This window comes from Bufo gargarizans, chromosome 2 (assembly GCF_014858855.1).
Source record: "Bufo gargarizans isolate SCDJY-AF-19 chromosome 2, ASM1485885v1, whole genome shotgun sequence".
NCBI lineage: Eukaryota > Metazoa > Chordata > Amphibia > Anura > Bufonidae > Bufo > Bufo gargarizans.
In genome coordinates, this window is record NC_058081.1 from 467,716,206 (window position 1) to 467,740,363 (window position 24,158).

General features: G+C 44.8%; 1 protein-coding gene across 1 annotated transcript in view; it reads right to left on the minus strand.

Moving 5' to 3' along the window:
* ANO2 (anoctamin 2) overlaps positions 1-24,158 on the minus strand; it is a 505,309-nt gene that overhangs the window by 102,636 nt on the left and 378,515 nt on the right. The window contains exon 19 of the mRNA XM_044277837.1: positions 21,474-21,574. Within this exon, the coding sequence (XP_044133772.1) occupies positions 21,474-21,574 (101 nt within the window). The remainder of the gene's footprint in view (positions 1-21,473; positions 21,575-24,158) is intronic.

The window sequence follows — 24,158 nt, forward strand, 5'->3', positions numbered from 1 at the left end:
CAGGACAAGGCCTTTTTTTGGAGATCCGGTAACATACCAGTGGCTCTCCATGGGGAAAGCTAGGCAGAGGCTTTCACCTAGTAGTGAGCCTGATTTTGTCACTTGCACTAATGGGTGGGCAGCAAAAAGGCTACGGCAGCACCAAAGCCCGCCCATCAGGAAGCCACCCCATAGCAGGGTAAAAATATAAATAAAAAGCCCTTGCCCTGCGCGATACAGCACAGGGCAAGGGAGAGCTCTGAAGCATAAAATGCTCCAATGCTCATGTCAAAGGGGCTGCCTGGGTGAAAATGCTCTGAACCCAGACAACCCCTTTAACCACTTAATTGTTTTTCCCGAGTCCAGCTCGGGCAGTAGGAAAAGTAGCTAACTGGAGGGTGGAGGGCTGCTTTAGATGCTGCTAATGCTATCTCCTGAATGGAAACACTCAACTGGTCTTGTTTGAAAGCTGACATTCCAGGCTTTCATACTAGACCAAAATGACAGATAACATCCAAGCAACAGAGGAAAAATCACTGTTAGAAATCGAGTCGGGCATAATCACAGGTAAAACCTGTTTTTTATTTCACTTTCACAGCATCCCTATTTCAGTGATATCTTCCCCTGTACTGAACATATTGCTGTCATTCTGGTGTTGTCTGAAAGCTTGGAATGTCAACTTTCAAACAAGACCAGTTGCCCTCCCCCTCCAGTTAGCTACTTTTCCCACTGCTGAAGCTGGACTGGGGCAAAACAATTAGGTAGTTAATCATGTTGAGTGAATCAAAGCATTTGAAGTGGAATTCGATCCAAAGTTTAGGAAAAATTTGATTTGCAAGTAATCGGAATTTCCTTGTGGTAGCGAATAGTTTTTTTTCCCCTAAAACGGCAACTACATGTGTTCACAAAGTGAGAGAATGAAGCCCGGGAATGTGAGGTCACCCATAATGCCATGCAGACAGCAAATCAACAGCTAGCCAGCCCCTGTGATGTCACAGCCCTATAAAAGTCTCCTCCCGTGTGGTGCCAGCCATTTCACTGTGAGCTGAGCATAGGGATAGATGTAACAAGCGCTATGGACAGTGCTCAATAAGCCTTTAATTGTGGAATATTGGATAGGGAGACTGCAGGGAGAGTGTAGGGATATCGTAGGGAGAGTTTTTACACACTGTAGGGTGAGCATAGGGAGAACACAAGGAGGCTGCAGGGACAGTGCAGGAAAATTCTATTACACCTTGATTCCGAAATTGAGGTGAATAATCTGTCTAGTTTTACCGTTATTGGGGTGCCCACCTAGTTAAATAGTTAAGAAATTGTATTATGCCTTGATTCTCAAATTGGGGTAAATATGCTGTCTAATACTACTGTTATTGGGGTGTCAACCTTGTTTAATAGATAAGCAATTCCATTAGGCCTTGATTTTCAAATTTTGTGAATAAGCTGTGTAATTTAACTGTTATTGGGGCATCCACCTGGTTTAGAAGATGAGCAAATCCATTAGGTCTTGATTCTCAAATTGGGGGTAAATAAGCTGTATATTTCTACTGTTAGTGGAGTGTCAACATTGTTTAATAGATAAAGAATTTCATTAGGCCTTGATTCTGAAATTGGGGAGAATAAGCTGTGTAATTTATTTGTTATTGGGGTGTCCATCTTGTTTAATAGATAAACTATTTTATTACATATTGATTCTCAAATTGGGGTGAATAAGCTGTGTAATTTAAAGGATAACTGTCATATATATATATATATATATATATATATTTATTTTATTTTTTTGCTAAAGTGTAGGACAAGGGATAGGTAACAATTTTGCAATAGACTTTATTTAGCCCAAACTTTTATTTTTGGTAGAAAACTGGGGCTGAAATGGCCTTTAGCAGCACTCTTCAAATCAGCGTTGCTAAGGGCCATCCATCTCCTATTAGAAAAGGGGAGACTGGCTGTGCAGACGCTGTGCTTCTGCCTCCCGTGCTTCCCTGAGAGACAGAAGGCTGGGCACAGGAGTCTTAGGAGTTAAAATTACATTTATATTCCCCCTTTCTATGCAATCCAATGCTCTGTTACATTCACTGACCTGCGATCCATACTGTTGTTGAACCTAGACCTGACCTAGACCTGACCAACTGCAGCAACCCCAGATCTTAGCACTGCCCCCACAGGCTTGTATAGTAGGCACTAGCCATGATGGGTGCATCACTTACGTTTTCAACAGAAATAACTGCTGAAGTGAACTAAGCATATATTTTTCTTGTTGGACTGAAATAGGCCACTATATGCTTTAACTAGAATTAACTGCAGAAATGTACTGAGAATATATTTTTCTTTTTTACTGTAATACGCCCCTATACGCTTTCACCAGAAATAACTGCAACAGTGCAGTGCGTATATATTTTTCTTTTTTTAATGAAATACCCCCCTATACACTTTCACCAGAAATAACTGCAGAAGTGACCTGAGAATATATATTTCTTGTTGGAGTGAAATAGGCCACTATACACTTTAACCATAAAACAATTAAATAGTGCAGTGTGTATATATTTTTCTTATTTTACTGAAACACGCCCCTATACGCTTTTAACAGAAATAACTGCAACAGTGCAGTGAGTATATATTTTTCTTTTGCTTAATGAAATATATGCCCCTGTATGCTTTCACCAGAAATAACTGCAGAAGTGACCTCAGAATATATATTTCTTGTTGGAATTATATAGGCCACTATACGCTTTAACCAGAAAACAATTAAATAGTGCAGTGCGTATATATATATTTTTTTTTTTTTACTGTAATACGCCCCTATATGCTTTGACCAGAAATAACTGCAACAGTGCAGTTTGTGTATATTTTTCTTGTTGTACTGTAATACGTCCCTATACGCTTTCAACAGAAATAACTGCAGACGTGAAATGCGTATATATTTTTCTTGTAATACTGAATAAGATACTAAGATATAAGCCACTAAAGGATTTCCAACATAACATTTCCAGTCCAATAACAAAAAGCTGGAATAACAGAGCTGTCTAATGACTATTTGGATTCCCAAATCGTTCCCTGCACTTGTAAATAACTTTCCTATTAATGTCCCTAGCACCTTCTGACGTCTCTCTCTGCACTAAGATGCTGTGAAATGATTCCTCCCTATCCTTTCCCTGCACTTATGAATCCTTTTTTGATTTTTTTTTTTAAACAGAGGTTTTTCCAATAGCTGTCCCTAGCACCTTCACACATCTGTCCCTGCATTCTGAACACTGGAAAATGGCAGAATCTAAAATGGCTGCCGTATTTATAGGGCTGTGAAATCACAGGGCTGGCTGGATGCAGATTGGCTGCATGCAGGCATGACAATCTGGGTGATCCCGCCTTCCCAGAGTTCCTTGTCCGATGGCCTCAGTCCTCACACGTGTAGCCGCCATTTTAGGAAAATTGCGATTTGTTACCATGAAGCGCGAGGTAATTCACATTCGTTGCAAATTGAAATTTTCCTGAAATTCGGATCGAATTACACTTTGTCAGCTTAAATTCGCTCATCTCTAGCAATCATTTATAGTCGGAACTATGACAATATTACCAGACAAATCTCTCCACCAACTGGACCCACATTATTTATTCCTAGCTACCACGTTCTGCTATGGAAAATTTTATTTGGCGTCACTCTTACAGCCACAACAAATTTTAAATAAATTCTATGTGAGATCCAGGATCCCTCCCTACAATGAACTTAATGGTATTTTGCTTTCAACATGTATTAAAATTAAAACCAAATGGGCAGAACTTGCGGGATGGATCAAACATCGCAGCTGGATTATTGCCATATGGGAGGAGTGTTGTTTGTTATTGGAATGAACCACACAATTCACTTCACTAACTCGCTCCAAATTCAAAGTAGCTAATACATTCTATTTGAACAGAAGTTATACGCCAAAAGCAGAAGTAGATCCAAAACACAGATGAGATGCAAATAATTCCATTACATTTCATCTCTGACTTGGACCCACTCCTGTTTTTGGCTTACAATTACTGATGCAAAACACTGACAAAATTCTGACCGTCTGAAAGAGGCTTTATGAATGCTCAAAATAAAGGATTTTTTTCATTTAATCTTGATGGATCAGAAGAACGGAAACCTAAACAGTGATGTTAACACAGCCTTACAGCCACTGCTGCTGCCACCATTCACACTCTGTCATGGGACCACATGGGACCACTATCTTGGGGCACTGCATGGTTAAGCCCATGGTGATAAATTAGACCTGATGGTTTTATTGACCTGTAATACTGACGCACATTAATTCCACAGCTAACAGAAGGAATTAGCTATGAATCTTGGTGCCCTTCACAGTGATGTAGACGGCGATAAATTCAACTGCCTGTAATACTGACGGCAAAGTACTTACAGAACGGATTAACTATGAATGTGCACTAGAATGTAATGCACACGGCAATACTCTTTCCCTGAAGTTTCCAAACCTTCACAATGAAGGCCACCAAGGGGGATGCATATGAATCTCATTTTGCATGAGGTATGACATCAAGGCTGCCACTCAGCAGAAATAATGCAATTGCACTAAAAGGTAATGATTGGGCTGCTATATGCACATGTATGCACACAAGGATTTTAATGCATTTTTTTGTGTGGAAGGGAAATTATACTGAGTTTTTCCTTGATCAAAGAAAGTCTGGTTTCATTCTTGTTTAACCGCTTCACGCATTTAAACGTAACTGTACGTCCAAATCGCAAGTAACTTACTGCATTTGGATGTACAGTCACATCCAAACTGCTTACCATCTATGTGACACTATAAAGTGTCATAGCCCGGAGTCTCCACTTTCCCCCGAGAGCAGAGACACCTGGGAAGCTGGCAAGGGACCAATCAGAGTGGTCCCTTGCCGACAAGCACTCCAATTGGCTAGTCTCTGCAGACTAACCAATCGGAGTGCTTCATTGAGAAAATGTCAGTTTCCGGCTGTAATCTCCACGCTGGAGATCACAGCCTGAAATCAGGTAAGACCCCCACTGTGCCCCTGATTATTATACTCCTCCCAATTTGTCCCCATTGTTCCCCATATACCCCCTGATGCCCCCATTGCCCCCTGATGCCCCTGCAGCTTCCACTTTTGGTGGATATGACTTACAGCTGACACTCTGCTGCTACGGCCGAAATCGGTGCTGGCACCGATCTCGGACGTTTAACCCCATAGATCCCACAGTCAGTAGCCGCCCGCGGCTACCATGGTTGCCATGGCGGCCGGACGCCTTACATAATCATATAATATTTACCACAAAAGGAACCCCACAAAAAACAATGACAGAATTGCCATTTTTGACCACTTCACCTCCACAAAAAATGGTATAAGAAGTGATCAAAAAGACATATGATACCATTAAAAACTACAGCCCGTACTCCAAAAAACAAGCCCACACACAGCTACATTGGTGAAAAAATAAAATTTTTATGGACTTTAATATATGGCAATGCAAAATATAATTTATTTTTAACACAAAAGGGATTTTATGCTGAAAAAGTAGTAAAACATAAAAAAACATTTGGTATCACCATAACCTGCGCTCCCTGGACTTTGTGTGGCTGTCATGGCCCATAAAAGGTAGGAACTAGTGTTAGGGACCACTCATTAAGGCGACCTTGACGCGGTGAGTGGCTTATTACGCTTTGGCCAAAATGTACACCAATGCCTTATTCAACATCCAGCATAAAGGCAGGGCAGAGTGCTGGTTGCAGTGTGCGATTGCATTTGTGTTTTTGCGTTTGTATCTGTATATCACCATAACCGTATCAACCCACAGAATAAAATGATCATATCATATTTACCGTAAGAGGAACCCCATAAGAAATAAAAATAAAAAACACTGACAGAATTGCCACTTTTACCCACTTTACCATCACAATTTTTTTTTATAAAAAGTGATAAAAACATATGTATATGTACCCCAAAATGATAACAACAAAAACTAGAGCCCATTGTGCAAAAAACAAGCACCCACACAGCTACTTTGGTGAAAAAACTTTAGAATCGGGGTAATAAATATTGAAGTTTGTTTGGCTGTTAACCCTTGTGTTACAGGAAAAAATTATTAAAATGGAAAATCTGCACAAAAATTGCTTTAATTCTTGTGGAATACCTAAAGGGTTAACAAAGTTAGTAAAATCAGTTTTGAAACACTCCAGGGTGTTGTTTCTAAAATGGGGTAATTTATGGGTGGTTTCTACTTTGTAAGCCCCACAAATTGACTTAATAAAAAAGTGGGTTTTGGCAATTTTCTTAAAATTTGCTTCTAAACTTCTAAGCCTTCTAACTTCCTGAAAAAATAAAATGACATTTACAAAATAATTCAAACATAAAGTAAACATATGGGGAATGTAAAGTAATAACTATTTTATGAAGTATCACTATCTGTCTTAAACGCGGAGAAAAATAGCGAATTTTTCCACATTTTATGTAAATTTTAGATTTTTTTAATACCTAACGGTAAAACGTATGAACTCAGTTTTATCACTAACATGAAGTATGATGTGTCATGAGAAAACAGTCTCAGAATGGCTTGGATAAGTAAAAGAGTTCCAAAGTTATTACCAGATAAACTGACACATATCAGATTTGAAAGATGAGGCTCCAGCATTTAGTCCAAGCTGGCTGTCACTTGAATAGGTTAATGTCAATCACCCGAGGATCCCTAATGGTATCAATATGCATAAATATTGTTGTCCAATTTATAGAGGGTACTTGTTGTTTTAGATTCGGAAATCTAATGTTACGGTCCCTTCTGTGACAGATGTCAGGAGATCAAGGAGACTGGAGGAGCGTGGAGGAATCTAACAGCCTCTTTGATTACTCTTTATTACATCCAGGTGTAGCTTAGTACTCATTACTCTATCCTGTTTAGTGTTGCCCCACCCTTCTGACTGTGCGGTAGATAGCTTCATTTGGGTTTGGCAGAGCTGGTGTGAGGTTGTTTCTGGTGTTCCTGCTCGTCCATCACTACAGAAGTTAAGTGTCACGTTTGTGTGTTTAGTTTTCCCTTCCTTGCTTGTTGTTACTAGGCCTCAGGGAGACGCCTGTTCCTTCATCGGTGAACAATATTCTTAGGGCTCTCTAGGGTCTCCAGGGTCCAAGGTTACAGGGTATGGGCATTTCTACCTTCAATGGGTGCCCATATGGTTAGGAGTCAGGGCCAGGAGTAGGGTTACTAGGAGGTGACCTTTTCCTGTCCCTAGCGTTGAGGCCTAGTGGCTTTCCCTTTCCCTCCTGGTTGTCAGTTTAGTGTTTCTTCCTATACCTCATCCGTGACATCTAATCGTTCAGTGAGCAGGCAGCCAGTCTGAAGATGGATTAATCACAAATCTCAGAGACAGAGTTAGCACTCAATCACTCTCCTTCTTGGTCAAATAGCCCTTACATGGCCTGTAGGTGTATTTGTGGTAATTTTCCTGTTGATGGTCCAACTAAGCGCAAAACAGATGGGATGGCATGTCTCTGCAAAATGCTGGGGTAGCCGTGCTGGTAAAAGGGTTGTTCATCTTCTGGGGGTCCCAGATCCTTCTCGCCCTTGCCACGACAGCATCAAACCAGGAGCATCTGGTTTGATGTCGCAGCAGCCAACCAGCGGCTGCAGCAGTGGCCTGCACACCTTGTGTCATGTCAGTTGGCCACATTGAACAAGGCATGCTTATTGAATTGAAAGCAATTCTAAAGGACTAACTCATGAAGCTATATATATAAAGGATCCCAGCACTGCTAGGATCCTTTATATATATTGCACTGCTGGGATCCTTTATATATATTGCTGTGGATTGACGTCCTCTCCCGTGCAGCGTGCACTTGAATGTGAGTGCTGGTTTCTCTACACCAAATAATAACTCATGAAGCTGACTGAGAGAATGCCAAAAGTCTGCAAAGCTGGCATCAAAACAAAAAGGTGTCTATTTGAAGAATGTAAATCATAAAACATTTTCTGGTTTGTTAGAAATACTTTTTTGTTTGTACCTAATTCCATGTGTTCTGTCATCATGTTCATGTTTTCAAATTAGTGTACAGTAGAAAATAATTAAAAAAATAAATCATGGAATGAAAAGCTGTGTAAATGTTTGACCATTACTGTGTATATATATATATATATATATATATATATATATATATATATATATACATTTCCCAACTTTAACTGCTTCCCTACTGCTGTACGACTATAAACGGATCTTTAAAGATGGTGCCCACCAAAGTGGAGCAGGTGCCATAGCCACCGGTACTTGCTGTTTCACACAGTAGACACCTGGAGCTAATGTCTTCTATCAACAATAATGCTGATTGTAAACATTTAACCTCTCAGATCCCGTGGTCAAATGTGACAACGGTATCTGAAAGGTTACAAAAAATGTGAAGCACGCACTTCCCGGGCAGGAATTTCTTCCCCTCGCTGAGATCCGGGAAGGAGTTCTTTATCAGTAATAGGCCAGAGCCTGTACAAGGCTTTAGGCCTATTCCTGGTATATTCCAAATCTGGCCTGCAGGTGGCAACACTGCAATAAAATATACAAAACTTTGTATTTCGTAATAGATAAAATTCCATTTCTGAATACAAATGGCAATTTAATGAATGCATGTTAGGGTCTTCTTGGGGGCATAAAAAAGGTTAAAAAAAATGTTTAATAATGTTAAAATCAAATACAAATAAATAATCAAAAAAATAAACATAATAGGCATACTATTAAAATATAAAAATGTTTATCCCATATCGTAAATGATGCAATAAAAAAAATCAAAAGGATGATTTGCCTTTTTTTGTTGCTTCACATCCTTCCTAAAATAGAATAAACAGTGATCAAAAGTAAAAAATTGTATCAATAAAAACTGTAGATTGTCCCACAAAAAAGAGTCCTCACATAGCTCCAAGTTTTATATTATTTTAGTTTTAAAACCTAAGAAAAACTATATAAATGTAATATTGCAGTAATTGTACTCAGGCTCGGACTGGCCCACAGGACCCTGAGCAAGGTGGGCCCCTAGTCTCCCGCCCCCTGCACAATTGGCACAAAACACAGTAGACTTACTGCACTACATACTTTACATATATTCAATGTACAGCACCTTAACCAGTCTATGATTATATAAAAAAGCTTGATAGATTATTAAAGAAACTTCCCAGTTTATTATTATAGACACAATCAGAGCTGTGATGACTTCTAGGTATGGAGGAAAGCTACCAGTATCCTCTTTTTCCCAGGACCTACCTTCTCAAAGTTGCTGCAGGGATCCCCCATATTCAATCATCTGGTAGAATCTTGCTGCTGTATGAGCAGGTAATATTTGAATGTATCCATACGATGGGCACCCAGCCCAATACTGATTGTACTGACCAGAGAATGAAAGGCGTGGGTCAGTTGCACTGCATGTTGAACGCTGTATAAAATGTAAACTCATAAAACTGTGGTGGAATTTTAGAATTTTTTTGCAACTTTCCACTACATCATATTCAATACTAAATAGTGCCACAGTACAAAAAAAAACTTATCTAGCAAAAAACAGGACTTTATGCAGTGTAAGACATGTGAGACAGTGACAGGTCTCACGCAGGGTAGATGCAAGGAAGGGGTGGATAGTTCGGTCCACACCCCTATTCCACCACAGGCGAGACCAGCTGAAAGTAGTCAGGCTGGCATAAAGCACCTCCCAGGGTGTCAGAAAGGGGGGAGTGTGTTACCTGTGGACAGAGGCCTGGAGGCTCTGTGTGGTCCAAGCCAGGAGGGCTGAGAGACCACTATTCACCATGTGTGCTGAGACACTGGACTGGAGACAGTGAGCGTACTGTGCTCTGTACAGACAGGGTGTGAACAGGGACTTAGGTGAGTCAGGAATATTACAGTATGTTTAGTTAGAGCCTGGACGGGCGAGTGTTTATTAGTTTGTATTATTGTTTAGGTTTATGCGGATGTGCCGCAATAAAGCACTGTGTTTGGATCTTAAACTTGGTGTCCTGAAGATATCTGTGAGAATGGTAGGTGATAAGTCGCGGAGGCAAGAAACTATTGTGAAAATGTGTGATAACATGAAAAAAACTGTGTCTGAACAGGCGGGTAAGCTTGTTGTGATTGCTCCCTCGTAGGCTAGACATAGGATGACAAGGATCCGGGATCCCATGCTAGCCTGGGAAAGAGGTAGCACAAAATTGAAACCTGAGACTGTGCTGGACAGTCATGCAGAAAAGGACTATCCGCTGATTTTTACTGAGCGTGAGACTTCAATGAGAACAGGGACTTATGAACTTGATGTTACAGATATGCTTATGCATGAGGGAGTGTTGGGGTGTAATTTTCTCTTATGCTGGGAGTTGTGGAGTAATGGAGACACTTGTGCAGAGTGCAAAAACTCCTGCTGAACTTGTACCTGTCCCTGTAAGGGAAAGGATCATTGAAAATAGCGATGTAGTTGAAGTGAAAAATGAAAATGTGAGGTCATGTGAAGTATATGATGATGACATGCCTTTTCCCTTTCAGGATGTGATCAGGAGAGAAGTGCCCCCTCCTGATAAAAATATATGTGATACAAAAATGCTGGTTAATGTTGTGAGCCCAGAGGGTGTACCTGTCATGGAACCATGAACCAGACGTACAACAAGAGATAAGTGGAAAATAGAAGGTTTTATTGAAGAGCCGTAAGCAGAGTCCAAACGGATGGCTAAACCGAAGCAGGGTCTTGCGGAGACAGAGGTCAGGAACCAGAAGGGTAGTCAGACGAAGCCAGGAACAGGAACCAACGGGGTAGTCAGACGAAGCCGGAATCAGGAACCAACGGGGTAGTCAGACGAAGCCGGAATCAGGAACCAACGGGGTAGTCAGACGAGGCCAGGATCAGGAACCAGAAGCAGCAGCAGTCTTGGAAGCATGTGAACACAGGAGGACCAAGCAAGGAACTGAAGCCACAGACCTCCTATATATGTGAGCTAGGCATCCAGCTCCTCCCAGTGGGAAGGAGGAGCCGCAGGGTGGGAGGCTACAAGAAAACCCAGAAACCAAGATGGCCGCCAGCACATGTCAAACGAAGGGAACAGCAAGGAGGTAAGACCATGACAGTACCTCCCCCTCAAGGGCCCCTCCTCCGCGGAGTAAGGAACGGTTTCTGAGGGAAGCGTGCGTGGAAGGCTCGGAGCAAGACAGGAGCATGGACATCTGCGGAGGGAACCCAGGAACGCTCCTCTGGACCATAACCACGCCAATGGACCAAAAACTGCACCCGGCCGCGGACCAGGCGTGAGTCCAGGATATTGCTCACCTCATACTCCTCACGATTGCCCACTTGGACCGGACGAGGCTGAGGAATCGAGGAAGTGAAACGATTACACACCAGTGGCTTCAACAGGGAGACATGAAACACGTTGGAGATCCGCATGCCAGGAGGAAGCGCAAGGGCATAGGCTACCGGGTTTACCCTGCGAAGCACTCGGAAGGGACCAACAAAGCGAGGCGCCAGCTTGGGAGTGGGCACTCGAAGGTTGAGGTTGCGGGTGGACAACCATACGCGGTCTCCGACCTGGTAGGAAGGAGCGGGCGCTCGTCTGCGATCAGCCTGGAGTTTCTGGCGCTGCGCAGAGACCTCAAGGGACCTCTGGATCTGTACCCAAGAAGCACGTAGGACGGAAAGGTGATCCTCCACAGCCGGAATATCCTGGGGAGAGAATACCTCCGGTAACACGGCAGGTTGGAACCCATAATTGGCCATGAAGGGAGACGTCCCAGAGGAAGAGTTCACCGCCGTGTTCCTGGCAAACTCAGCCCAAGGCAGGAGGTCAACCCAATTGTCTTGGTGATCGGAGACATAGCAACGAAGGAATTGCTCCAAGGCCTGATTGGATCGTTCTGCGGCCCCATTGGACTGAGGGTGGTAGGCCGAGGAGAAAGAGAGATGAATCCCCAACTGGGAGCAAAAGGCGCGCCAGAACCTGGACACAAACTGACTCCCCCGATCCGACACAATCTCCTTGGGCAAACCGTGCAACCGGAAGACCTCCCTGGCAAAAATCGAGGCCAACTCTTGTGCAGAGGGTAACTTCTTGAGAGGAACACAGTGGCACATTTTGGAAAACCGATCCACAATCATGAGAATGACCGTATGGCCTCGGGATGCAGGGAGGTCCACAATGAAATCCATCCCCAGGTGTGACCATGGACGCTCCCCGGTGGCTATGGGTTGCAAAAGGCCCAACGGAAGGTGCCGAGGGGACTTACTCTGGGCACAAACGGAGCATGCCGCTACATATGCGGCGATGTCGGAACGTAGAGAAGGCCACCAGAACAGACGTGAAACCGCCCAGGACAGCTGATTCTTTCCAGGGTGCCCCGCGGCCTTGGAGTTATGGTAGGTTCGCAACAACCGAGTGCGCAACTCCTCAGGCACAAAACATCTGCCGTTGGGTCTCCCAGAGGGAGCACCAGATTGAGCCGCCAAAATCTGCTCACCCAGAGGAGAAGTCAGGCTGGTGCGAATAGCGGCCAGGATCTGATTCGGGGGTATGACCGTAGTCGGAATCGACTCCTCCCCGGACAGCTCGGAGTACTGCCGTGATAAGGCATCCGCTCTGATGTTCTTGGAGCCGGGTAGGTAGGAGACCACGTAATTAAAACGTGACAAGAACAGAGCCCATCTGGCCTGACGTGGTGTCAATCTCTTGGCCTCAGAGAGGTAGGTCAGATTCTTGTGGTCCGTCAGGATGAGAACCGGAACCACCGAGCCCTCGAGCAAGTGCCTCCATTCTTTAAGGGCCTGCACGATGGCCAATAACTCCCTGTCACCAATCTGATAGTTGCACTCCGCGGAAGACAGTTTCCGGGAGTAAAACCCACAAGGAAGCAGAGGACCCTCTGGTGTTCTACGCTGAGACAGGAGGGCGCCTACTCCCGTCTCAGACGCGTCCACCTCGAGGACAAAAGGCAACCCAGGGTTGGGATGCGACAGAATCGGAGCCGACACAAAGGCGGACTTTAGAGCCTCAAAAGCTCGGATGGCCTCGAGCGGCCAGACCTGAGGATTACCGCCCTTCCTGGTCAGATCCGTGAGAGGCTTGGCTAGCATGGAAAAGTCCCTGATGAACTTCCGATAATAATTGGCGAAGCCCAAAAAGCGCTGCAGGGCACGAAGCCCACTGGGCTGGGACCACTGTAAGACAGCCGAAACCTTCTCAGGATCCATGGAGAACCCCTCAGCGGAAATGATGTAACCTAAGAAGGTTACCTGGGATCGGTGAAATTCGCATTTCTCAAGCTTACCGAACAGCTTGTTCTCTCGTAAGCGTTGCAACACTCGTCTGACATCCAGAATGTGGGCCTCCATGGATGCAGAATATACCAAGATGTCATCCAAATAGACCACCACACACTGCTGCAACAGGTCACGGAAAACATCGTTGATGAATTCCTGGAAGACTGCGGGCGCATTGCACAACCCAAAGGGCATAACCAAGGATTCATAATGACCGGTCCTGGTGTTAAACGCGGTCTTCCACTCATCGCCCGCCTTGATCCTTACCAGGTTATATGCCGCCCTCAGGTCGAGTTTGGTAAAGACCGTGGCCCCTTTGAGGCGATCGAACAGCTCGGAAATCAAGGGTATCGGGTAAGCGTTCTTGATCGTGATGCGATTGAGACCCCTGTAATCGATGCAAGGCCTCAACTCGCCGCCCTTCTTTTTCACAAAGAAAAATCCAGCCCCTGCCGGGGACGAGGATTTGCGAATGTGTCCGCGTGAAAGCGCCTCCCTCACGTACTCCTCCATGGCCTCATTCTCCGCTACCGACAGTGGATAGACTTTGCCACGAGGAGGAACGGCACCGGATTGTAACTCTATGGCACAATCGTATGGGCGGTGCGGAGGTAGGGCAACCGCGCGCACCTTATCGAATACATCCCGGTACTCTTCGTATTCAGGAGGCAACAGAGAGTCCGAGGAAGTACACAGCAACTTGACAGGCCCATGGATGCAACTAGCCCCACACTGCGGTGACCACGAGAGGATCTCGACCGATCTCCAATCGAAAGTCGGATTATGCTTCTGGAGCCAGGGGTACCCCAAGACCACCGAGTAGTGTGGAGACGAAATAACCTGGAGACAGACCGACTCTCTGTGAACGGCACCAATGGCTATCCCCACTGGAAGGGTCTCATGAGTCACGTGTGGCGGCAGAAGGGGTCTGCCGTCTATCGCCTCAAGAGCCAGTGGGGAACCTCGAGGCTGCAGAGGAATGGAATTGGCGGCAACGAACACTCTATCAATGAACAAACCACCAGCACCAGAGTCCACCAACGCCTGGGTCGTCACCGAGCCCCCGACCCAGGAGAGGACAACCGTGATCAGTGGTTTGTCAACACGGGAAACCGGGGACGAGGAGACTCCACCCAAGATCTGCCCCCGACAGGACCTCAGGTGCGATTGTTCTCCCGGACGGTTCGGACATGCCAACCGAAAATGCCCACCGAGACCACAGTACATGCATCGGCCCTCGCGTCTCCGGAGTACCCTCTCCCCCTCAGACAGGCGAGCAAACCCCCGCTGCATGGGTTCACCCCCAGACAAGTCATCCCCAGGAGGCGTGGGAGGAGAGGGAGGCACGGGTGGGACAGCAAACGTAGGCGCCAATCTGTTAGGAGACCTCCGCAGGCTCTCCTTAAAGGAAGGTCTCTCCCTGAGTCTGGTGTCAATCAAAATCAGGAAAGAAATAAGAGACTCGAGCTCCACTGGTAGGTCCTTAGCTGCAACCTCATCCTTCAAGGCATCCGAGAGACCATGAGAGAAAGCAGCGACCAGAGCCTCATTATTCCAGCCCACCTCTGCTGCCAGGGTACGAAACTCAATGGCGTATTCAGCTACGGATCGTGAACCCTGTCTGATGGACATAAGGAGCTTCGCAGCAGAGGCAGCACGAGCCGGCACATCGAATACCTTCCGAAGAGAAGCAACAAAACCGGAAAACTCGGCAACCACCGGATTGTTGTTCTCCCATAAAGGGCTGGCCCAGGCCAAGGCCTTGTCCGAGAGCAGCGAGATCAAGAAGCCCACCCTTGATCTCTCAGTAGGAAAGGCATGTGGCAGCAACTCGAAGTAAATGCCCACCTGGTTAAGGAAACCTCGGCACTGAGTTGGCTCTCCCCCAAAGCGCTGTGGAAGGGGGGCAGAACCGGTCATACCCTGAAACACCACAGGCGCAGCAACAGGTGTCAGGGTAGACTCTGGTGCAACAACCGGAGCGGCAGTAGGAGCGGGCCCAGGAGCGACAACCGACCCATCGGCAACGGAAGCTAAATGAGCCGTGCGTTCAAGCAGGGTTTGCAACGCCACAGCGAACCGACCCAACAGGTGATCCTGCTGATCAAGTCTGGCAACCAGCGTAGGTAGCGAGGGTGGCCCTGTACCGTCAGAATTCATGGCTTGGTCCTAATGTCATGGAACCATGAACCAGACGTACAACAAGAGATAAGTGGAAAATAGAAGGTTTTATTGAAGAGCCGTAAGCAGAGTCCAAACGGATGGCTAAACCGAAGCAGGGTCTTGCGGAGACAGAGGTCAGGAACCAGAAGGGTAGTCAGACGAAGCCAGGAACAGGAACCAACGGGGTAGTCAGACGAAGCCGGAATCAGGAACCAACGGGGTAGTCAGACGAAGCCGGAATCAGGAACCAACGGGGTAGTCAGACGAGGCCAGGATCAGGAACCAGAAGCAGCAGCAGTCTTGGAAGCATGTGAACACAGGAGGACCAAGCAAGGAACTGAAGCCACAGACCTCCTATATATGTGAGCTAGGCATCCAGCTCCTCCCAGTGGGAAGGAGGAGCCGCAGGGTGGGAGGCTACAAGAAAACCCAGAAACCAAGATGGCCGCCAGCACATGTCAAACGAAGGGAACAGCAAGGAGGTAAGACCATGACAGTACCACACGTACCAGAGGTGGATATGCAGTACCCACAGGGATTTTTGGTTGCTGGGGAAGTGTCCAATGTGGGGATTAGCGCATCGGTGCCCCTAGAGGTCAGAACTGATAATGATGACACAAGTAATATAAGTGACACATGTGCCGTGGCCGATAGCAACTTAGAGAGAGAGGCTGCCATGTCGAGGTCTTGCCAAGTTGACATAGTTACGGGTAGCAACCAGACGATAATTGTACCTGACGTGACTAGAGTTGAGTGGGGAGACGCCAGCCTAGTGTCTGAGACCCATATTCAGTCAGCGGTAGATGACCTGACCTGTCAGTACAGCTGCAATCAGGAAGATGATTTCTCTCTCTCCACACGGTCCCTAGATACGATAGAGAAGAAACAGAAGTTTGGCCAGCTCCTGGCTGAAGAGAAATACATATCGGCTCGGTATGCCGAACAACATGACCGAGCGGAGGCTGATGCTCAGGGGAAAGAGTCCAAGGCCCTCTCTTTGGCTAGAGCCCTTAAAGAAGCATTTGAGGAGCATGCTGAATTTGAGAGGCTGAAAAAGCAACTCAGAGCTGAGATAGATGATCTTGTGAGCTCAAAGGATGACGTCGGGAAGAACGTCTATGAGTTGGAGAAGTCTAAGTTAGAGCCTATTAAAAATGGGTCTGGAGATGGTGGCACTGCGATGCTTGCTGTGGCAGAGAAGATGGAAGATGCTTCTGCTGAACCAGTTGATGGGGCTGATGTGGATGCCGAAGACCACAGACCCGTGGTAGAGTGTAGCCCAGGCCGGGAAGACGTACCTCTGCCTACAAGGCCTTCCAAATAGCCAGCAGCCTGCTGGGAGAGAAGTACGAGGAGGTGAACGATCCGTTTTTGGATCCAGGCTATTACGATGGGCTGTCTCTCCTGAATCCTCCCCAAAAGGAGACCAGTGTCCTGGGTGAGCCTCTGGCGAAAACGTCAGAAGACGAGGAGTATGCTCAAGACCCCGGTGCCTCCTGCCTCGATGAGAAAGAAGGGGAGGGGATAAGAGGGCAAGCGTATGTTGCCATGTCTGAGAAGGCTCTTAAAGAGACTGGAGACTCCGAGAAGATAAAGGCTGAAAAAGTTAAGGCCGATGTATTGGTTGACACAAAGTCCTCAGGTGCTGCAGAGACCAAAGTTAAGACAAAGGGAGCGGCAGCCGAAGTGGAAAAAGCCACTAAAAAAGCAGAGGTCTCTGAAACTGCCACCATAGCTGGGATAACTACTGCTGGAAAGAAGGAAGAAGTGACCCAGATGCACGTAAAAGAAGCGAGCAGGGGCAGGCATGCTCTGCTGAAGGAGCCCTGCAAAGCAAAGGAGAAAGTGTCGGGACAGGACCATGACTGGGAACAGTTCAGACAAGAGCTGCAGCAGTCCCAGAAAGGACATGAGGCACATGTGCGGGAGCCAGAGGATCAAAAAAGAGAGAGAAATCAAAGAGTGCGAGAGCGCATCATTATCACCTGCGAAAGAGTAGAAAAAGAGTACCTGGCCATGAGATGGGCACATGAGGCCTTTAGGCAGTTTAGATTGGGAAGATGTTAGTTTTGATGATAAACCAAGCTCTGCTGGCGTGGGTCTGGCAGAACAAAGGGAAGGTGCGTGTCACCGAGATTCCTGGCCTCGGTGAAATAAGAACCAGTAATTTTCTGTGTCAGTGGCAGCTAGTGCTCACTGACACTGTGTTACTTAGTGTGGCTGTAAAGCCAATCTGGGCCGGTTCTTATTGGGAGCAGCCAAAGAGCAGGGTGGGTGGCTGTTCCCTACGTCCAGGCCAGGTGGATGCCCTCTCACCAGCCTCCCATGGTTATGCAAATGTTCACCCTCACGGGCTTGAACAAGGGAGGGGGGGTATGTGAGACAGTGACAGGTCTCACGCAGGGTAAAGGCAAGGAAGGGGTGGATAGTTCGGTCCACACCCCTATTCCACCACAGACGAGACCAGCTGAAAGTAGTCAGGCTGGCATAAAGCACCTCCCAGGGTGTCAGAAAGGGGGGAGTGTGTTACCTGTGGACAGAGGCCTGGAGGCTCTGTCAGTGTGGTCCAAGCCAGGAGTGCTGAGAGACCACTATTCACCATGTGTGCTGAGACACTGGACTGGAGACAGTGGGCGTACTGTGCTCTGTACAGCCAGGAGGCTGTGAGACATTGGCTGAGAAAGCCGCATGTGTTCACAGGGTGTGAACAGGGACTTAGGTGAGTCAGGAATATTACAGTATGTTTAGTTAGAGCCTGGATGGACAAGTGTTTATTAGTTTGTATTATTGTTTATGTTTATGCGGATGTGCCGCAATAAAGCACCGTGTTTGGATCTTAAACTTGGTGTCCTGAAGAGATCTGTGAGAATGACCCCAGAAAGAGAGCTGATCCCCTACAGCAGCTATATAAACAGCAAACAGAAAATAAAGTTGTGGCTCAGGAAAAGCAGTAAGGGAAAAACAAAAATGCAAAAACAGAAAATTGCTCGGTAATTAGGCAGTTAATTTTTTTGCTATGAAAATTCATAGAACATGATATAATTTTTTTTTCCTGTAACCACAATGGAATGTGAGTCACGGTGCTACTTACGGACAGCGACACACATAAAGTAGCACAATTATTGTCCGATGATGTCAGGCACTATAAGAACATCCAGAGATTTGATCTTGACACTTGACGTCTGGCAACTGTACAAAATCTCATAAACAAACCAAACATGAAGCACTAGTGGGAGGACTACGCATGCTCTACACAGTGACCCTTGCCACCTGCTGTGCTGCGCGCCCCATAAAACCCTGCCTGTTATCATTTCAAGCATAACTCACAACCCAAAGTCTCCTAAAACGGCAGAACAAACCTGATATCATGAGGTAATGCCTACATCATGTTATTGCATATTTTGCCGTCCTTGTCATAAGGAGATAAATGCATTCCATTTGTGACTCATTTCATTGCTAAATCTCCGTCCTTCTATCTGTAGTCCTGGTGTCATTGAAGCATCTACAACATGTTGCTTACAGTATCTTAATCCAACAATATATAAACATGAAGCCGAGGGAAACTTCTAAACCATACATAAAATGAAAAAGTTAGAGTATGTTACGATATTCACGAAAAAAATGTCTGAGTCGCATAAAACAAAACTCTTCAGAAACAGTTAGAGGATATGGGGTATGTATACCATTTCTGTTTCTCCTGTGCATGTAATATAAAAAATACCGCAATGTCATACATTATCTACATTAAACATATTGAACAGTTCTACGTATACAGCTCCTAGGCAGATGTATGTGTCTCCGCTGTGTGTATACTGCAGTCACATGTTACTCCCTGCCCCCCTCCTGTTGCTCACCAATCGAAAATAGGTTGAAGCAAATGAGCATCATCCTACTACAAGGCAGTGGTACAATGCAAAAAAAATATTTTTTTCTGTGCATTTGTACCTATACGCTGCTGTAAGATGAAACTCAAAACTGTGTTAGAGTGTATATTACTGTGTATTGATGTTTTAATATAAAAAAGTCAAGTATGGAGTAAACAGGCAATACCCACCAGCCACCACTAGATGGGGCTGGTGTAACCCTCCCTATATAGAGAGGAGGAGTTAGAACATCCTAGTCCAGTGATGGCGAACCTTTTAGAGACTGCCCAAACTGCAACCCAAAACCCACTTACTGTATTTATCGCAAAGTGCCAACACGGCAATTTAACCTAAATGCTACAGTTCAATATAGTATATCTTCCATGTACTTTATAATTTAGCTACAATATCCTGGCTACATTCAGTGCACTGCCTGTGTCCTTAATAGCATGCCCTGTGCTGATGAATGGCAGAAAAAGTCTAAGGCATATTGGTAGACCATAGACTATTTCCAGGGTGCGGGTGCCCACAGAGAGGGCTCTGAGTGCTGCCTCTGGGTGCCACCACTGTTCTAGTTAGTTAGTCTAGCTATGCCTAATCTGGTGAAAGGAGCTCACTTAGATGAAACCTGCTTTAGAACCATCCAGAGTTCTACCTACTAGATAGTAATGTGAAGGGCAGCTTCAGTGCTATTTAAAAAAAAGTATGCCAGATGCCAAGGGGATGCATGGTAAAGTATGTGGAGAATTGCTGTCTGATCAGGACCTCTAGCCACCATAGTCCTGTGTCAAGGAGTTTAAAGTTTTATGGTGCCAAGGTCACATTTACATTGATCACCAGCGTAAATTTCCAAACCTTGCATAGGACATTTGTGGAGTATTTGTATTGTTAGTATAATAAACTTAAGACCTCATGCACACACAGTGTTTTTGGTCCGGATAAATCTGCAAAGTTTTGCGGCTCGAATACGGACTGACTAATCTCTATGTGGCTGCCAAAGATGCGAACAACACATGGATGGCATCTGCGTGCTGTCCACCTCCATGCGACCATGGCACAAATTCTAGAACATGTCCTATTTTTGTGTGTTTTGCAAACAAGAATAGGCATTTCTACAATGGGGCTCACAAAAAGTATGGGATGCATACAGACTGCATCTGATAAATGGTTTGCAGACCTCAGAACAGATATGGTTGTGTACACTAGACCTTAAAAAATGTGGTGCTATATCTGGCGTTTGGGGACCACCCTGTGGTTTCATTGACTCAAATTCCTAACATTGCGCCAAATTATTCCTGGGTACTTTACAACAACAGCCAGCTAGTGCAGTGCTAGTGTGATAGCTCTAAACAGACAACCATGCCTGTTTACATCTACTGTAGCCCGTCCATGCATGTTGAGAACTGTGTCTAATGCATTTGAACTTGGATGTTCAGTACAAGAACTGTTCGCTGATAATCTGGCCTACTTTTTTCCTGCACTGCTACACTGCATCAACATCCACAGAAGCACCAAGGAGCTCTTCAATGTACCCCAAGTCCACCAACAACAAGGGCACCTCAACCATCATCAGGCAGGAGAGCCCAGAAAATAAGAGGGTGATTTGAAGGGAGTAAAAGCTGTGCCCTTTCCCATCTCTGCATGGCCCAGGGAGCATCAAAACTGTGAGTACTATTACTTCCATCTGGCCACAATTACACGCATGCCCATGCAGCAGTCTGCATGATTGGGTCTTCTGCTGTAGTCTGGCAAGGGTTGCAGTAAATCTAGGAAGAACTCTTCTTGCAATGTTGAAAGAGGCAAGACCCTGAGACGATGTCAGGGTGCATTAATTTAGTTGGATACTGCTATGCATTTTGGGGGAACGGTTAATCTAGTCCTGCCTGAAATGCTAACCATCTGCAGCCACCAGTGGGTGGAGCTTATGTGCTTATGCATATTGGCCTATACTTGCGTTCAGTATTATCTCCTAAGCTGCCCCTAGAGACAACAGTTGTCAGTCACAATGCTATCATTAATTATAAGACAATGTAGGATTTTTGGAGCTCTTTATCAGAAAAAAACATGATAAAGTATATTAAGAAAGTCATGATCTAGTTAGATAAGAAAATTGGGTTGACATCACTTTAAGTTAAATTTTAGCCTGACACGGATGGCAATATTAAATTGATACAGAACAATGTACATGTTGGGAGTACTCACGGTATTCCAATCTCAAACAAGTTGTTCTGAATCAGTTGCTTTCCCAACATAATGATACTAAGCTGGATACACAGCTCCATCAGACATCCACCTGGTGCACACTGCCAAGAAAACCAGAGCAAGACACATTAATATAATTTACTAATTTTACATATAAATATTACATAATAAATCTTGGTAGTTAATTATTATAAAAAAAATTTTTTTGGGGGGTGGGGGGTTGAAACCTCTGCTGAGAGTAATTTTGTGGCACCCAGAACTGTTGTATATCTGACATCTGTGGAACCTCATACTACCCATGAATCTCAATGGCACTTGACTGGCGCTTTAACTGACTCCTACTTGAATTGTTGTAACCGTGGGATTGCAGCCATTCATAAATGCTTTACTTATTTACTTGTTTATTTAAATTCTATAGCTATTTAAGGCCAAGTTCACACAAGTTCACAGTTATTTAATCAGTTATTTCCACCAGTTACTGTTAGCCAAAACCAGGTGCAGGTCAGGAGGAAATCTCTCTATTATACCTTATATCTGAGTAGGCTTCACTACTGGTTTTGGCTCACAATTAGATTTTCTAATAAATTTGATTCGGGCAGTTCATTGAATTTTTCGAAAACATTTGGTTTGATCCGAATTTCTTCATGGCGAATTGCGCAAAAAAAAAAGGCTTTTTCCTGGCTGCAGAGAGCCTTTATAGGTGTGTAGTCTTTAGAGCACGGACGTAAGCACAATAGGGTAGTACGTTCTATGACGTATGTGTAAAATAAATTATGTACAATGGAGGCTCACCTTTTGGGGTTGTGCTAATATAGGCACAACCCTATTGTAGACTTATTATACAAAGGCCTGTCTTCGGGCATGCTGCCGCAGGTCGGGGTTCCTTTGCAGGGGATGTCCAGTCTTTCCAGAAAGGGCACTTTGGTGAAGAAATTAATATCCTGCTTCGGCGCTACAAAACCCGGTCAAGACAGTCTTGTGTTATAGAATCTTCTTTATTCCATTAAAAATCAGACAAGGTGAAAAACAACGCGTTTCGGGGAATTATGATCCCCTTCTTTAGCTTAGTTTGTATAAATGATCATATGGTGTAGGTGCAGTTATATAAACAGTAAAAATTACCGAGAAGGAGGGAAGATCTGAGCATGCGGGGGTAGAGATGAGCACTGAGGGTCTGACACTGGGAGTCTGATTTGTGTTGTCTGATCCGAGCATTGGGGGTCTTATTTAAGGGGGTCTGATTTGGAGGTCTAATGAGGTTTGGGGATCTTCTTTTAGGTCAGATGAGGATTGGGGATCTGATTTAGCAGTCTGATCTGAGGTCTGATGAAAAAAAATATATATTTTTTAATCTGCTAATGAATAATAAGAAAAATATATTTTTATCAGACCGCAGATAAGATGAAAAATATTTTTTTTCTCTTATTTTTCTTTGTTAAAACCTAGGTGCATCTTGTAGGGCAAAAAATGCGGTGACTCATGTGTAATTGTATAGCTTGTGGCTCCTGGTAGTCATATTTTATTTTATTTTGGCTCTTTGTGTCTGTAAGGTTGGCCACCCCTGGAATAGGTCATCAATATAAGACCAAAAGGGGTGAAATTACAGTGATATATTGTACTTTAGGGTACAGCCATGTGATCAGGTTTCCAGGTACAGTTTTAGGCCAAAATAAGGAGTGAACCAGAAAAAGAGATAAGGTAAAAAAAGACATACAACTTTGGCTTCAAAAGGAATCTGACCATCTGGCCATACCCCTATGAATTCAAATACTGCATGGTGTTCCAAAGTGTCCAGCATTATCTCAATCAGTACGTGCTTCGGCCAATAAAGATCTTCTTGGATAACAGCCTGATCGTGTGACGCACAAGTGAAGTAGTTAAGTCATGTACAGTCGTGGCCAAAAGTTTTGAGAATGACACAAATATTAGTTTTCACAAAGTTTGCTGCTAAACTGCTTTTAGATCTTTGTTTCAGTTGTTTCTGTGATGTAGTGAAATATAATTACACGCACTTCATACGTTTCAAAGGCTTTTATCGACAATTACATGACATTTATGCAAAGAGTCAGTATTTGCAGTGTTGGCCCTTCTTTTTCAGGACATCTGCAATTCCACTGGGCATGCTCTCAATCAACTTCTGGGCCAATTCCTGACTGATGGCAACCCATTCTTTCATAATCACTTCTTGGAGTTTGTCAGAATTAGTGGGTTTTTGTTTGTCCACCCGCCTCTTGAGGATTGACCACAAGTTCTCAATGGGATTAAGATCTGGGGATTTTCCAGGTCATGGACCCAAAATGTCAACATTTTGGTCTCCGAGCCATTTAGTTATCACTTTTGCCTTATGGCACGGTGCTCCATCGTGCTGGAAAATGCATTGTTCTTCACCAAACTGTTGTTGGATTGTTGAAAGAAGTTCCTGTTGGAGGATGTTTTGGTACCATTCTTTATTCATGGCTGTGTTTTTGGGCAAAATTGTGAGTGAGCATACTCCCTTGGATGAGAAGCAACCCCACACATGAATGGTCTCAGGATGCTTTGCTGTTGGCATGACACAGGACTGATGGTAGCGCTCACCTTTTCTTCTCCGGACAAGCCTTTTTCCTGATGCCCCAAACAATCGGAAAGGGGCTTAATCGCAGAATATGACTTTGCCCCAGTCCTCAGCAGTCCATTCACCATATT